General features: G+C 40.6%; 1 protein-coding gene across 1 annotated transcript in view; it reads right to left on the bottom strand.

The window, feature by feature from the left end:
- The window catches only part of TRAPPC11 (trafficking protein particle complex subunit 11), a 2455228-nt gene that overhangs the window by 791231 nt on the left and 1645937 nt on the right, over window positions 1–18060 (bottom strand). Inside the window, exon 19 of the mRNA XM_044062556.1 lies at window positions 1398–1553. Within this exon, the coding sequence (XP_043918491.1) occupies window positions 1398–1553 (156 nt within the window). The remainder of the gene's footprint in view (window positions 1–1397; window positions 1554–18060) is intronic.

Genomic DNA, 18060 nt, shown 5'->3' with positions numbered 1-18060 from the left:
CCAAGAAGGCATTCTGCATGATATAAAGAATGCCTTTAAGGAATTGTTTGACGTAAAACCTAGGGGTCAAAGGTGGATTCAAGGGCAGACAGGAAGAAATTGATAACAGGTGAACTGTAACTGAAGAATATTCCAACCCAGCATGGAGCAGATCATGCAAATAAGCGAGAACCAGAGGAACCGCCAGTGATAGAGGATCGTGATAACGATAGAGGCACCAGACAGAAAATCATTTCCATTTGGACATATATGATATTCATTTAGTGAATTCCCTGGCCTCCTGCAGAACTCAAAGCACGTCATCAGAAAACAGGTGCTTAAAAGGGATCAAACTCCTATTGCCCACACAATCATTTGAAGAGTTGATAGGTAAGGATGAATAACAGACCCCTTAACTTGTGTGAAAAGATCTACCCAGTGAGCTAAATTATGGTGATTGCCGCTGGCCAGGTGAGAAAGAAGTGGGAACTAATGCTATATGGGCCAAAAGGGGAGCCACCAGCAAGATTTTGTGAAGAGTCCTGCTTGATCATATGCAGAACTCATGAAAACAAAGGAAGTGGACAGGAGTGTTCAGAAATATTTGCTTCCAAGGAAAGGACAGGCCATTTGCTTTCTAAGTCACAGGACTTGATACTCTGAAACAGAATAGAGAAAGTTACCTGTTCAGACAGGAGGCAAAAAGATCTACCCAAGGAATACTCCAATGATGGACAATGTCCAGGAACACATTTCTGTGAAGTATCCATTTGTGAGCTTGTGTTCTGGACCTGCTTAAAGAGGCTCTTTATAGGTGTTAGCATTGGGAAAAACTATATTTCCTTATCTTTGCTGTACTGCGATCCAGTTAACTAATGTGATTTGGATAACTTAACTTTCACAAAAGTGCAATTTTGGTTAAGTGCACTTTCATGAAAGTGGGTGTTTGCTTTCTATTCTTCGAAGAAATGAGTTTTTGAAGTATAGAAGTAGACCCACATATATATATATATATATATATACACACACACATATACATACATATATATATATATATGTGTGTGTGTGTATACATATACATATATATATATATATATATATATATATATATATATATACACACACACACACACATATACATACATATATATATACACATATACATATATATATATATATATATACACACACACACACACACACACATATATATATATATATATATATATATATAGTTACTTTCTGAATGAAATTCTAGTTCTAATAACAGTAAACTGACATACTACAAGAATATTGGCACCTACAAAACATTTAACAATGCAATTCTTAGGCATAATGATTTATTACTCTTGACTTTTCTTGCCTAAATTGGTTAATGAATTAAATGAATAAAAGAAGTGAACAAATGATACACTAACCTCAATTTTCTTCCCAACATCTTCTGTCCTAGCCACAAATTTAAATGTGAATTTGCGAGTTTTACCAGGAACAAGACACATTGTTCCTTGTGGTGATTGTTCCAGAATATCACTCTTCTGATATGCTTCTTCTATCACACAGTGTTGATTGTACTCCTACATTAAAGAAAGGAAACACAGGATGAGTAAATCTAAACTGCAATATACATAATGAATCTTGCCTACTGTATGTCAGAGCTACCACAGTCGATGTTCAGAAGGCAGATATACCTTATGTCTACTTCTACAGTATATACACTGTGTAATAAGTACTTCGCTACATATGGATTAAGGCACATATCTGCTTCAACTTCATTAAATAGTCAAAAATTCACATGGAAAGTAATGTCTTCTTTCCCTGTGTTGTACAGGTCTAAACAAGAAATACAGCAAGTCCAATAGGTAATTTCATCTGTTTGCCAAAATACCATCAACAGTTATATTAAAATAATACTGCACTGTTTTTTTTTTCTTTTCTAAAGTTTTCACAGTTAATTAGAGCATGTAAGCATAAAAGCCATCCGTTATAACCACATCAAATTCACTTTTCTTGTTTCCACTTAGGTTATATGAACATAAAGTCAATAAATATCATTAGGATAGCAGCACCTCAACATTTTCCGTCAAGTGGTTTCCAAAATAAAAAAGTCAAGCTTAAAGCACAATTTACTTCAGCAATACCTTATTTGCTCCAATAATCCTGTTCCCCATCGCCAACTGCTTCTACCAAACTGATCTCTTTCAATTCACTTCTGCTTCATCTTTCTGTAACCCTTATACATCCTGTGGTCTATACCATGTCCCTTAAATACTACACCTATTTATAAATTCATATTATTTCTACATCACTCAAACAATAAAACAGATTAATTACTGCCCTGTATCATACACAAACACACAGTTTTTCTGTAACTTCTGCCACCCTCCACTCTTATCCAGCAATACCTCTGTGTCCCCGAGACATTGCACCAATGCAAAACACCCACAACTAGACAAGTCTTTCTCGAACTTGGAAATAAGGCAAAAAAAAATAAAAAATTAAAATTGACAAACAAAATCACTACATCTCCCTACAAAGGAATCACAGCAAAAACCCACAAAAATTCTGGGCAGCAGTGAACAACATACTTCAGCTCTGAAAAACCTCCACACCCCCACCAAATCTAGATGGTTCAAACTCAGACATAGTCTCCAGTTTCAACAACTACTTTGTCTCCTCTGTTCTTAAACTCATAAATGACACAGATCGCACCAACTCCCACAATCCTCTAAAGCCCAAACAAACACTACCCACTTCTTGCTCAAGCCAGTACTAGTTTCAACTATCCCCAAACTCTTAGCTAAACTCAAACTTACCACCCTCACTGCAGACAATCTCCCCGCCAAATCCCTTCAGCTAGCATCTTGGGCCATAGCTTACCCTGTTTCATTACTAATAAATAGATCCATCACAGAATATACCATTCCATCCTTGTGGAAAAACTCATTCATCATTCCCCTTCACAAAGGTAGCTCCTCTTCTGACCTCTCTAACTAAAGACCCATTGCAATCCTGTCACCCCTATCTAAGATTCTTGAAAGGTGTATTCATAACCAACTTCTCACCTACCTCCTCTTCAACAACCTACTATCCAAAACTCAACACTCAACATGACTTCCGTCCATCCCATAGCACCACCACTGCCCCCTAATTAACTTCACCAACACTACAAACTCATACAGGAACCAAGGCAAACAAGTCTCTGCTACCTTTCTAGACTTATCGAAAGCATTCAATACAGTCTCCACAATAAACTCTTAACCTGCCTCTCTGAACTCAGCATCAACAACCCAATCCTGCTCTGGTTCAGTAGTTACCTAAGCAACCGCTTCCAGTTTGCCAAATGACTTAATTCCCTATACCTCCCACTCACAGCACACTTGGAATATTACAAGGTTCAATTCTCAGCTCCCTTTTTTTAATATCTTTACCAACCAACTTCACCTATCAACCACAAAAGCTGTAATATTCCAATACGCTGATGACGATCATGATCTGCTCTGCATCCAATACACAATTTCTCCAACAAAAAATACAAAAATACTTCACAGAAATAGAACATTGGCTAAATAAATCCCAACTCATATTAAACCCAAAGAAAACACAAATCATGCTGTTCCTCCCAACAAGAACCAATTACCTCACCTTCTCCATACTCTCAACCAGGAAAACCCTCATCTCCGCAGTGCCAGAGGCCAAATTACTAGGACTTACAATCGACCAGCAACTAAAATACAACAAACATATACCTCTATCTCCAAAGTCCAGAAAAAGCTAGGGAACCTCTACCACAGTAAAAGGTACCTAACCTCTGAATCTAGAATCACCATAGCCAGAACCCATCTCTTATCAACATTACTTTATGCGTCCCCAGTACTAACAAACCTATATAAAACTGACCTGAACAAACTTTCCACATGTTACAACAAAATCACCAGGTTCGCAATAAATGCCAAATCTCACTCCCACCACTGACATTCCCTAAATACATTACATTGGCTACAATTTCCCAACTTATTACAATACCACAAACTTAACCTAGCTCACCAAATCTTATACTGTCATGAGAAAACCCCTGCCCTGACTGGCTTTCTAAACTTCTACAATTCAAAACAACATCTGCGCGCCAGTAACAAAGCTCTGATTGAAAAAAAAAAAAAAACATGCAAAAACAGCTCTGGTAATCCCTCTTCCCTAAATGAAGTTGCTAAAACATTTGATACCCTGCCTCCTGACCTCAGACTACAAAATTGTACCTCAACTTTCAAAAACCTCCTTAAATCACACCTCAACTCCATTCATATATGCAACTGCAATGGACCCCCCTGAAGCCCGTCATCACTGCAGGTTTCTATCACCTTCACTTCTGGGGAAAACAAGTAAAGTGCTCTACTGATGCCCACTGTATATACTGAATATATTGTAAAATGTTCTTACCATGAAAATGCCTTGCACATATATTGTACCTATGCTAATTCATAAAAGTGCTAAGCTCAGAAATTTGTACTCCAACTCTGTATATTACGCTTGTTAACTCTTATACAGCATATTTCCAAACTGCTTTTGCCATTTAAACTCTGTAACCTATTACTGTTATCTTTTTTCTGTTTACTGCATGGAGCTTTTCTCCCCAGGACTCTGCTGAAAACGGACACATGTGGTCCAGTCAGACTATCCTGTTAAACAAATGCTAAATAAATAAATAAAAAAATAATAATTCATCCTTGCTCCAGCCAAATGAAAAAGCATGGAGGAAGAAGAAGAGTCAAGAACAGCGACCATCAATCTAATGGGAGTTAGATTTTCTTAACTTTCTTTAGCAGCCGTCTTCTTCCTCAAAGCCAGAAGATGCAGTACAGAGCACTGTCTGTCTATACCAACTTGATGGCAAGTGTGTTATCTACATACTCCCTGCCCAGGCTTGTGTTCTTAAAGACATGAGCAGTGGAAATCTAGTGCAGGACATATCCCTATTCAGTGTTCGTGTAGCAGGACCTTCCAAAATATTCTCTTACACTGGGATAGACAAGCCACCTTCTTATCTTACTTGCAGTCCTTTTCTGATGGATACTCTGGTTCTATACTCAATATTCAAATCTATGTCATCTGCAGCAAACTCAGGGTTTCAACTTTCTGCACAATACAGAGCCAGAGATATACCGTTTTTCTGTATATTTATAGTATTCAACAAAGTACCCGTGCTTCTAATACTTCTTTATGCTTCTTTCCCCATTCATTTGAAGTGAAGCTGCTTTGTTCCTCACTGCCCAATCAGTTTTTTTTTTCTTTTTCCACTCAGCTTTGATTCTAGCAATACACAGAGTATAGCCTAACGTTGTCTGCAGTGTTCATTTTTACTGTTTAAGCTCAATGGAGTATATTTTGTCTCCTAGCTTCACTTTATGCCCATGTCTAACTACTAATGCAACCAACTCATTTAAGTCTTCAATGACTGTCTTTATCAGATTGTGTTTTGTAATGTTAATTTAACAGTAACTCAGAATGCAGATTTGCAAGGCGATCTTGATCATCAAAGTGGAGCTACCATGCCCTGTTAAATCCACAGGAGCAGGCACACTGCTTCTTTAAATCCCTTGTGTCTTCATCTGTTCTGCCCATATATAGTACTATTAATCAGATACATACTTCTTTTAGGGATGTTTTCTTGTCAACAGTATTGCAGTACCTGAAATCAGGAAAACTTGTTTAAAATATCAACAGCTTTTTTACACATTTTCTTCCAGTTTCAAAATCAAACTAAGGACAATGTCATCTTTTCGAAGAGATCAGTAATTAAGCATCTTCTGTTTCAGCAGTGTTACTAGTCTGTCTTCATGAGTCCAGTAATACCCATGTACAAAAAAATGAAGAAAAACAGTCTGTTTCATTCACAGTTTCCAGTACAGCATGTATGTGTGTATGAATGCATGAATGTATAGTGCAAGAAAAAGCATCTTATGTTGCCACAGCGGCAGGAAAGTTCTAAAGGGCTTGGCGGTCAAACCACTCTTTTTCTACTTTAGCTCTGATCTTAATGGTTTGGACATATGGAAGGTGCCCTTAAGCCTTGGAAGTTGGTTGACTAAGTTTCTGCTGTCATTCTAAGGGGATCCAGTATCTGTCTGCCTGGGATAACATGATTGACAGACCTCGATGCTTTGCCAAAGATGGCCTGCATTTGTCGCCCCTGGGCTTCCGGATACTGGCTAAGGGTCTTGCCACCCCTATATTGCATTTTTTAGGCGGTGTTCTAAAGACAAAATTACCACCATAACAGCTAGAAACAAATGCAATATGAGGGTCATGCTGCTCAATGCTAAAAGTCTAAATCTCAAAATGCACTCACTCAAAGCACTCCTTAAAATGGAGAACATCGACGTTTATGCTTTAACAGAGACCTAGTTCAAGGCAGCAGACAGCACCCCTACACTGCCAGGCTATAACTCTTTCCACACCTTTTGGCCCCAGAACTTGGACCAAAGCTCCAAAGGCAGTGGTGTTTTCATATTCATAAAGGATGCACACACCTCTAGACAGGTAGCCCAACATAACGCATCAGAGATACTTCAGGTGCAGCTAACACTGGGTAAGACAGCGATTCAGGTCGTAGCCCGCTATAGGTCCCCAACCATGTCCCAAGACTCATACTCCATGTTCCTAAGCCCCCTGGAGAATATTAGGGTCCAACCTAACACTCTCATACTGGGCGACTTCAACTACCCCTCCATTAACTGGGAATATTTCCTGGAATTCATTAATTCCAATGCCCTGGACAAGCTCATTCTTACCCCCACTAGAAGTAGCAACATCCTTGACCTGGTCATTATTAACATGGGCGACCATTGCTCTACACCAATAGTCAACTCCTCCCTGGTTAGATCCGACCACAAACTAATTACCTTGGAAATCCATATCCCTCCCACCACCCCCCACCCCCGCAAAGGTAACCACCATGAAAAACTTCTCCAAAGCTAACTTTGGGCTCCTAAAAACAAAGGTGTCTAACTTCATGGCGCACAAATGCAAATTTAGAATAGTTGCATGATGGCCGAATCATACACAAATGCACGGTACGAACAAGTACACAAATGCATGGATCTCGCCATACCCAATAAAACCAAGATGCTCGCCTCCAAAAAAAGGAAGGCAATCTGGTGGTTCCCTGCCATAAACAAACACTACAACAGAAAGAGGAAACTGATGCAGAATAAGGTAAAGTCCCAAGACTGGAAAAACTCCCTTATCATCCTCAACACAAAGTTGAGATCCCTCATCAAATCCTCTAAAGCTAGCTATGAAAACAGAATTGCATCAGATAGTAAAGAGAATCAACAAGGCCTTCTATAGTTATGTAAAGAATCTCCACAGCAATACCCAGATTTGCTCTGAGCTACTGCACAAAGGTACATTCAATACCGAGCCAACAGATATTTGTGCCCTGTTCAATCACAGCCTCACCTCAGGCTTTGTCCCTACCAAATGACGCACTGCTAAAGTCATCCCTCTCCACAAAGGAGGAGCGACTACAGACCCTGGGAACTATCGCCCCATTAGCCTGATGAGTCTGATATGCAAAACTATGGAACACATCATCATGGACCTAATAAATAAGGCCATAGGGAATCTCCAAACTCTGGATCATACACAGTTTGGCTTTCTGATGGGTAGATCATGCCTACTCAACTTGGTTGACTTCTCTGAGTCAGTCACCAGAGCTGTGGATGAAGGCAAGGTGGTTCATACAGCCTACCTTGATCTGGCTAAGGCCTTTGATACCATTCCCCACTCTGGAATCATATAAAAACTCGCTAAGCTAGGCATCAACCCCTATATCACTAGGTGGGTTGCAAACTGGCTCACAGATAGAACCCACAGTGTGAAAGTAGCTGACTCCAAGTCAGACTGCAGACAAGTCATGAGTGGAGTCCCACAGGGTTCGGTCCTGGGTCCTCTCTTGTTCGGTATCTACTTCTCTCAAGTCCAGGCCAACACGAAGGGACACTGGCTGACAAAGTTCACAGACAATTGCAGGTTGGGAGCTATTATTAACTCCCCAAGTGATCCTGACATCCTACAGAAAGGCCTCACTGAGACCAACGACTGGTGTCAGAACCATGGCCTTAATCGCAATGCCAAAAAATGTGTTGTCATCCCCCTTGGGAAAAACCCAGTTCCCATGAATTGCTACTTCAATGGTAGTCCATTGAACACAGAAGGCATTATAAGTGATCTGGGAGCACAGTTTGACAGCAACCTCTCTTTTGATCACCGCATTGCCACTGAGGACAGAAAGTCCTTCTATGTGGCACATCTCATTACTAAGGGTTTTGCATCCAGGAAGAAAGAGGTTATTGCCTCCCTCTACTCTTCCGTCATTAGGCCAGTCATCGAGTACAATGCCCCATTTGGCATGTACCTCACTAGACACCTGCAACAACTGGAGAGGCAGCAAAAGTACCTCACAAAGAGGATCCTTGGCCTTAAACACTTGTCCTATATGGATCGACTCAAAAAACTCCAACTATGTTCGGTCTCATATCGCCTACTTAGAGGTGATCTCTGCTTGACTTACAAAGCCATGTCTGACCTAGCTCTGTTAGAAATGCTCCATCTACAGAAATCTCAATCCCTCCATATCACATGCTCCAGAGACCTCAACCTCATTACCACAATCAACAGAATATGTTGGAGGGACAGGTTCATAACCCAGAGACTGCCCATGTTATGGAACAGACTTCCCAATACATGTCAAGCAGAGCAACTCACCGGCCCTCTTCAACAGAAATCTTGATGAGTGGATGGGAAATAGAAAATTCACCCCGGGGATCACTCCAGTGGCTCTACTTGACAGAGGCACTGGGAACCAAGGTTGGGTGGCACGATGCCAGGGTAATCCTATGGGCTAGGCTTGTAAAGGTACAGGGACATTAGCCTAGTACACATATGAACTCCCTGTCAGTCTTACGAATTACCTTAGATATCACTGGAAAGAGTGGAAGAGCATAATAGATCATTCCAATCAATGGGAATAAAAATGCATCTCTTTTCTGGGCCTGCCTGCAAGGAACAAAGGGACCCTGGACTTTACGTTGTCTGTTTTGAAAAGAGGCAGATAGATCTATCCAAGATGTTCCCCATAAATGGCTTCATTCCTGGAAGACCCACTCATTCAATTTCTATTCACAAGGGTCTGTTTTGATCCCATTCAGGTTATCTACCACTGTGTTTTGCTCTGATGGAATGTAAGATGCTTGGAGGGTTAAGGACTGCTAACAGCTACCTCTCAAGCCACCAAAGCCAGCTTGCACAGAGAATATGACCTGATGTCCCTTTGCTTGTTTATGTACCATCTCACTGTAGTGTTGTCTGTGATCATCTTCAGTCTGTCTGAGGAGTTCCACAGGCCTTGCACCTTTAACCTCATAAAAACTGCCCTCCGAGTGAAATATGAAGTGCCTGTAGTTACAGATTGACTTGGAGGTAGAGGAGGAAAGGAGTGATCTGGATTTGCTTTGATCTATAGATTTTACCAAACTGTTCCTTTTTTACAAACCCCAATACTGGAATTTGAAATCCCAGAGGATACAAATTATAAGCCCATATGCTTTTTAGAAACAATCTTTTATATGTGCAACCTGGCAAGAGGAATCATGAGAACCACAGAGGCCATGGATCCCAAGATACTCTCTGGCTGATTTTAGAAGCTCAGGAAAATTTTCAGATAAAAAATCCACCTTCTGTGTCAAAAAAGCCTTTAGCTGGGGGGGGGGGGGTCTAGAAAGACAACACTTTGTGATGAGGTCAAGGAGGATTTTTGAACATTTGGGATAAGACTGCAAAGATGAATAAGTAGACTAAATAAGAAAATATGTGAATGCCATCCAGTCTGCAATGAGCTATGACTGGAGCTAGACACTCTGTATACACCCTTGGAACAGTAGATAAATTCAAAAGTTAATGCAGAGAACTGATAATGTGTCCCACACACAGAAAAATCTGAGAAATGGCAGAAAGCCTTTCACAATCAGAATGTGATGGTATGCATTTTCTAGATCTAATGTTGCCATAAAACTTCCCTGGAGAATGAGCAGTAACAGATTCTGAAGGGTCAGATCTTGAAATTTGAAGCTTTCAAATACACATTTAGAAAGGAAGGATCAATAACTGGTCTCCAAGATGACTCTATTTAGTACCATAAACATTCTGGAATAGAAGCGTTTGCCCCATTGATTTGACGGCACTCGTTCTATGAATCCTAGGGTGAGTAAGTGATGAGGGAAAACATTTGGCTCGAAGGGTGGAATGAAACTCCCCTGAAAGGAGATACTGTATCCAGTGCCAAATTTATCCCTTTGGTACTACTTTTAGCACCCAAGAGTCTGAAACAATCTGTTACAAGACCTTGTTCTAGCTATGTACTGATACAGTTTCTAGGACACATTTTGAAAGACAGGGACAGGTGGGATGATCAGAAAGAATGATGGTATTAATCATTCGGAAGAAGTAGCCTGTCCCTTTTTGGAAAAGATCCTTGTTTCTTGTTATTCCCCTCTTGCCATCACTTTCTAGTTACCTGTTTGGTTACAGAAGGCAGGAATTGTTTGTTTTGTTTCTCAGATTTTAAAAATCATCTGTGAGATTTCTATGGGGGACATGAAAAATCGTGGAAACTCCCTGTACTGATTTCCCTCTCATCGAATTGTTTGTGGACCTGAGTAGCAGATCAGTCAAACTAAATCTCCTTACCTAAGGTTGAATTTACAATTTCAGACTTTACTTCATAATAGAAGCTATGATTATGTACCCAAGCATTTCTCTGCAATACTGCAGCAGTAGCAGTGGCCCTAGACACAATATCTCTGCTATCATATACGCTCCATAAGGTATGTGAAATTCAGATAAGTACTAACCCGTAGGGGGAAATGATAATTATTTTAAACTGTACAAAAAAAGAACAAAGTTACCCATTTGAGTCTGACAGTTAAGAACTCTAAATGCCAAAGAGGAAGAAAATTTCTGTTGCCAAACCTCTCAGTTCTGTTCTTCAATACTTTCAATTCAATTCCTGTTCTTCTTTGTCAACAGGAGAAGGGCTGCATGACACCAAGAATCTGTTCTCAGGTGGTGAATATGTGGATATGGCCAAAGGGTCAGACCCGAGGTGGGAAAACAAATGCTCGTTAGTTACAGGAACAATATAGATCCTATCTGCCTTTTTGGGAACTGAAGGCTGAGAAGCAGGATTGCTACAGGTAGCATTAAACACATTTTACAAGGCTGGCACTAATGGAGGAACAGGGAGTGGAATGAAGCCTGTCTACTTGTAACACGATATCTTCTTAATTTGGGGGGAGGACATCTATTTGATCATACAAAAATCACCTCATTAATCCTGGGTATTGCCTCAAAAAAGGCAAATTCCTCCAAAGGAGGTTGTGAGGGTCAAGTTTAATCTGATTTGGGTTTGGAAATCTACAGGTGGAGAAGCCCTTTCCCTGTCTATGTCAGAATCCTCAGACATGTCTTCCTCAAAATGATGACATCTTTTTCAGGATTAACAGCCTTTAACAAGTTCCTAGCTAAGGTAAGAAAATCATCAGTTCTAACAAACACCATGTTTTCAGACGAACAAAGTCTGACCTTTTGTTTTTTGCTTAAAGGTATAGCTGATAACAGACTAGGAGATGGTACTTCTGCCCCATCAGGAGGTCTCTTTCCCTGGCTACATCAAGCAGCATCCCCCTGAGCATCTCCCTGACCCAGAAGAGATGACTCTCTCATGCCCAAACCAGACACTGGAACAGCAGAAGAGGGCAAGGCTGACCCACACTTTATGGTGGCTTTATGAACCCAAAGGAGTGAGTGGTCTGATGAATGACTAATGGTCCCTGTAGTAGCAAGGGCTCTTTAAGTTGTTTTTCTTTATAGGTACAGCAAGAGATGGACCAGAGGAGAAAGTATCCATGTTGTGAATATGGAGGATGCTTCATATGCAGTAATCTTTCCTGGAATCAATCGGAAGTTAAGTTGTCAAATAGACTTCACAAGCAGCACACTTGTATTCACAAATATGGTTCCCTAAACACAGTAGCACGCCAAGGTCTTGTCAAAAACCCCTTGTTGCACAACTCAGTCTGACAGAGAAAAATGTCATGCAAGTGTTCGCAGAATGAACACAAGCACTAACATATGCATAATAGATCCTGCCAAATAAATCACTTCCTGATACTTTTAAATAAAATCCATAGTTTACACAAACAGTACATTTTCTCGCAAAAAAGACCCCAAAAATAACTTAAGCTAAAAGTAGCGGTCCCTGACAGGAACCTTCTGATATTAGAAAGATACTGGGTTTCTTAAAGTTGCAATATGGCTAAAAAGCCTTATTAAAATAAATAGCATTTTTAAAGGGCGATATTCTGTGTGGCAGGGTTGCCCAATGGGGACTCATCAGTCAGAACTGAAGCTGAAGACTGGCTACTACTCCTGGGAAGCCTCTGAGCTGGTTCTTTTGAGAGGCAGCAAAGAAGTACTGAAGAATATTCGCTCTAACTACTGATTTTCTCTCCACACGTCCACCCAATCAACAGTCAGAGTGAAGACACAGTAAACTGGCTTGAACTCCTCAATCAACTTGACCTTCTCCAAATCACCACATCCCACAAATTATTGTTCCAACCCACTAATTGCCCTGCACTATTCAATATACTACAACCATATATCTACCCACCAAAATCTGATCACCGTCCAAAAACCCAAGCACCCAGCTGGTCAGCTTCTGTTATCCTTTTCCCTAGCTAAAAATGGAATGTTCTGCCCTCCACACTGAGGACCTGTGACAACCTTAATGACTTTAAAACTTAACTTCATTCCTACCTCTATCTAAACAGGAAATGTGACTGTACTCTTCAACCCATACCTCTCAAGCTCTCCTCCCCCTTTACTCCTGGCTAACCTTCTTACCTTCCTAACCTCGCTCTCAAATGTAGATTGCATATGTATCTAAACAGCAAAATCTAGCTATTATGCAATATGCCTGTCTTTTCGCCTGAACAAAACTGTAATTGTTTGTTTTCTTTTCTTTTTTGAATGCAACCTGTTTGTAATGCAAACTGTCTTTGTAATTATTCATGTAAGTAAACTTTATGTTGTGGAGCTTTTCTCCCCGGGCCTCCACTGAAAATGGGCTCCCTGAACCCAGTGGACCTCCCCGGTCATCAAACTGGAATAAATAAATAAATAATAAATAAGATGTTGGTGGGAGGCAAAGCTTATGGATGATGGCAAGTTGTTGTGTAATGGGCAGGACAAAAGCTATATAGTCTAAAGTCTACTGCAACAGTGGGAATGATGAACATCCAATGATGACTGGGCCAAAAATGGTGCTACCAGTAGCATGTTTGGCCTGAGCTCCCTTATTTTCTGTAACACGGGTATTTGGGGGAAAGTGGACAGATACACACCTGTCCAGGTTAGGGAGAAGCTACATGTTGCCCAGTCCTCCTGTGTTAGAATTCCACTGCAATAATTCCTCAACTCTCTGCTTTCTGTATGAACATAAAGGTGTACTTGTGGCACACCCCACTTATGAACTATGTCTAACAAAAAAGAAAGAAAAAAACTCCCATTTAACATTCATTTCTTGGCATCTTTTTCTGTTCTGCTCATCTGCGCTGACACAACATTCTCCTGGGATGGGATGTACATGTTTTGAGCGTCAGGCCTGCCTTCTTTTCCAGTTCCCATGCTTGCACTGCTAGCCTGCAAAAAAGGTAAGAGTATGTTCCCCCTGTTCTGTAGATATACCCCATGGCAAAGGAATTATATTTTTAGACATGCAGACTTCCATGCTGCCAGGCTGGTTTTAAGGTTTTGATGGTCAGAATTACTCCCATCATTTATTTTATGCTAATTTGTTTCTTTCTGGATATACTATTCCAAGTTTCCTGAGACCTGAGAAAAAAATCCGAGCAGTCCATTGTAAAGGCCTGGAAGCCTGATCCAACTTGAAAGGTATCCCCAGGATGACAGAAACTAAGTCTATCTACCATTAGAGTTCTTTCCTGATGAGTATTAACAGTGGGATATGTCACGGCACAGAATGGGCATACTGGCACCACCTACTTCTTGGGAATCACTGCAAATTCCCATATGTAGTCTCATTATGAAAGCTATTACTATAGAAAAAGCCTCAGAAACTCTCTGGAAGGGAACTGATTAAAGTTGGACATCTTTTTGAAATACCATGACAGAAAAAGGGCTCAGACCTTTAGCAGGAATGCTTTCTGCTTCTCTGTATCTAGCACACTGCCCCTAGAAACAAGACTTGCTTTATGGGCTAAATGTTTGACTTTGGAAAATTTGGAGACAGACTAATTGACTGAAAACAGCTCACAACAATTTGTAGACCCTTCTGCAACTCTTCTTCAAGGACGTTGTCTGGATGAAGTAATCATACAAGTATGGGTAAGTGGCAATACCCCTTGTCCTGTAAAAATTACCTACTGCAACCAGTCACTTTGTAAAGACTCTGACAGCAGTAGATTAGCCAAAGGACAAGGAAATTTACTGGTAATGGAAACTCTCTGCTTGGACTCTGAACTACCCATCTACTCAGATGTGGAGATGGGCATCTTTTAAGTCTGATGTTACTACGTATACCTGTGGAAGGAGTAAGGGCATTATGGATCTGCAAAGGCCAGCATTTTGAACTTTGGAAAACTTAAAAACTTGTTCAGTTTAGACCGGTTCAACATGAGTCCCCAAGTTTCTTTTCCTTCTTGGGACTAGAAACAGTATGGAATAAAACCCAGTTCCTTTTCTTTTTCTGTGTCAGTCTTTGTGGCACCCTATTAAAGGATTTCCTGAAGGGGGTATGAAGTGTTGGTCTTTGGGAACTAATGGGATGGCTAGAAATCTTAGTTTTCTTTAGAAATGCAGCCTTATAACTTTCCTTTGTTATATGCAAGACCTAACTTTCCTGCATGATGACCTTCCACCATTTCAAAAACTGACTCCTATCCTTGAAGGTGATGATAATGGAGGGGGAAAGCAAAGTAAAGAATGATGGTTTACTAAGGAGTGGCTTTGGAGGGATGGTAGAGGATTAACTTTGTTGAGCCACAGTTGCTTCATTTGAGTGTCATGGGTGTGAGGCTATCCAGACCCCCCCCCCCCAAATCAGCTTGCCATTTTATTTCTGTAGCAACCTTTCTTCTCCAATAGTGGTTTGGTTTTCTCCTCCTTAGATCAGAAGGGTCACTGTTACTGGTGTAGTTTATAACATACCCTGTGAATAAAAACAGTCCTTGGCTGACTGCAAATCCTTCCCCTTTTCCTCCAATTTTGTAAACATTTTCGCTGCTGGGGTACAAAAAGACGCTCTTTGTCAAGAGAAGTGAGTCCTGCACTCACATGCTCAGGCAGTCAATGAGTCCTTAAGAAAGGCATGTCTCCTATCCACAGACCAGGTAGCAGCTGCCCTGCAAGATGTAGTTACTGCATCAGGCTCAAATTTCATAGTGTGTTGGACAACCCAAGTTGCATAGGTCAAGCAACTCCCCTTTTGCGCCTTTGCTTTCTATCTCCCATGTCTTCTATTTCAGGTGCCTAAGGAGGGTCCCCTGAAATTTTAGCATGTGAGAATGGCAATTAAGGATTCTGTTAGGGTAGCCAATGTGCAAATCTTTTTTTTTTCACAATGATTGAGTATTCTGCCCTCCTCTGTCATTGTGAAAGGGGACCCTGGATGCAGCCACATTAGACCCTTGCTGGAATATGGGAACACCACAGCTGGATCAGCAGCTAGGCTTTTATACTATATAGTTGTCTGGCTTCCCCACAGCAGGAGGCTGGGAGTTAGACTGCAAAGAGGAAATGTTAAATACATTTAGCACTTCTAGAACTGGTGAAATGGTTAGAGGTTGGGTTATTAAAGGACACCAGATATGGGGATCGCAAAGGAGTGTCTCCAACCCTGACATCCTTGAGCCTAGGGAGGTTGTTGGATTTTGAAAGAGTGTTGACAGCCTTAGTGATTATTTTCTCCCACAGGTGTCTCTCCATATACTTTTTTCTTTTATTGGAGGTTGTAGAAGTGCAAGCAGACAACATGGCAGACCATGGCCAGATGCATGCTCACTTCAGTGTTCAGTATTTTTACAGAAATTCTGTCCTGCACTTTACGGCCCTTTTATCAAGAGAAGCACTTTGGGGACAGCTGGGCATGTTGTGTTCTGTACCTAGGCAAAAAAGACAAACTGTGAAAGTTTCTGTGCAGTATTTGTTTTCTGCACATAAGACAGGTGTTAACCTTACCATCAGGCAACCACAACTATCACTATTAAACTACAACAGCAGCAAAAACAAATAAGGATTTTCCCAAATGAGATACTTATGTGGAACTCCAGAAGCAGGCTGACCTGACCGACTAAAGACACAAATGGAGACTCAAGCTGCTCATACAAACTGCAACAAGAAACAATCTGAAAATGGTGCCAGACAATGTCTTTTATACCTCTGCTGTCCAGATGTCCATGTGGGACAGAGTCCGCTGGGCCTAGAAAAAGAGAAGGAAGCAGAGCTCTGGAAAGTTGGGCTGGCTATCAGATTTCTGCAAGCAGGAATTCCAAGAGTAAGTAGTACAACAGTGAATTATAAAGGATATCTAAGTTTATTCATGATTCATTTATGCCATGCTTGTATTTTATAGTTTGTCATATTTATATTTTCCTATTTTTTTTCTACAGCACAACACTAACAATGTATCCGTGTACTATTATAGATCATATGTACTGATAGTGATTACTATGTATGGTGTGTTAGAAAATCTAAATATAAACGTTTAGATAAAGACTCTGAAGAATATTTCCAGAAACATCAAGGTGCGGTCATGCTTGCTAAAATTGTATAACAACAACCAGCTAGCCATGGCACAAACTTCCACAAGTTACATGTTTGAAATAGACACTGGAAGCAGAAATAGACAGTGGAAGCAATCAATCTGGTGGAGTGGCCCTTTAGCCACTTGATAAAAAAAGCCAGCAATCCATCTGTGTTTGCTTAGTCATAAGTTAGGTCATTCTTACACAAAGCAAAGATGATGGAAATAACAAGGAGAAAGAGTCTTTAAATGTGGAGTTACTGCAAGACAACTCAGTGCTGAGGCACAGTTTTATTTTCTACAAGGCTGTGATGTGCTAAAACGGAAAAAATGTGTACTTTGAACAAGAAATTACTAAAATCAGAGTCAAACAGGTATATGAGATTGATGAGAATCAACTACAAACTAATCCCTTCAGGCATGAAGGGTACCTAACACATAAAGGACATCTATGCCACTCGATAAATCAATCACTAGATAAAACAGGAATGTAGCTCAGTTAACAATAATTATGTAACCACTACAGATAAAATACATGAATAAGTGGGCAAAAATGTCTTGTGTTACTAAAATAAATGAATACATGAAAATGTGGCAAAAGTGTCTTAAGTGTTACTATTTTGCAAAAAATTCAAAGAAAAACAGGCCACTCCAGTGGCACAAAGGGATAAAGCCCCAACTATGGCCCAGCAGTCCTAGGTTTGTTTAGTGGCTCGGGTGACTAACAGGCAGGTAGAGGTAGGCATGCCCGTCCCAGGGGATGGGTGCTCCCTAGCAACAGTTCCTAAGGGGAGGTGAGGTCCAAAGCACAGGTTGCCCTTGGACACAACAAGCGAGTGTGGGAGGTGGGAAAGTGGGTAGGGCATACAAAACAAAACTCCACACTGGATGGAAGCACAGACAGCCAAGACCCAAGACCCAATGGCATCCCTTAAGATCCACAACAGGCACCACAGCAACACCAAAGTAAGTCTGGGGGGGCTGTAGAAGGATGTTGATAGACCTGGTGTGGACATGGGGAAATGGTGGCCAGTATAAATAAGGTTCAAGGGGACAAAAAACTCACAGCAAATTTAAGAATTTTAGTGCATAGTGCTTCATCAGATTAAGTAAAAAAAAATGCAAAAAAGCAACAGTAGATATAACAAAATCTGCCCTTTCCTTTTTTTTAACAAAGGCTTAAGAATAATGATTTCATTCAA

Source organism: Protopterus annectens, chromosome 2.part1 (genome assembly GCF_019279795.1).
Source record: "Protopterus annectens isolate FY-2018-M chromosome 2.part1, PAN1.0, whole genome shotgun sequence".
Classification (NCBI taxonomy): Eukaryota; Metazoa; Chordata; order Ceratodontiformes; family Protopteridae; genus Protopterus; species Protopterus annectens.
This window is presented reverse-complemented; position numbering and strand designations above follow the sequence as displayed.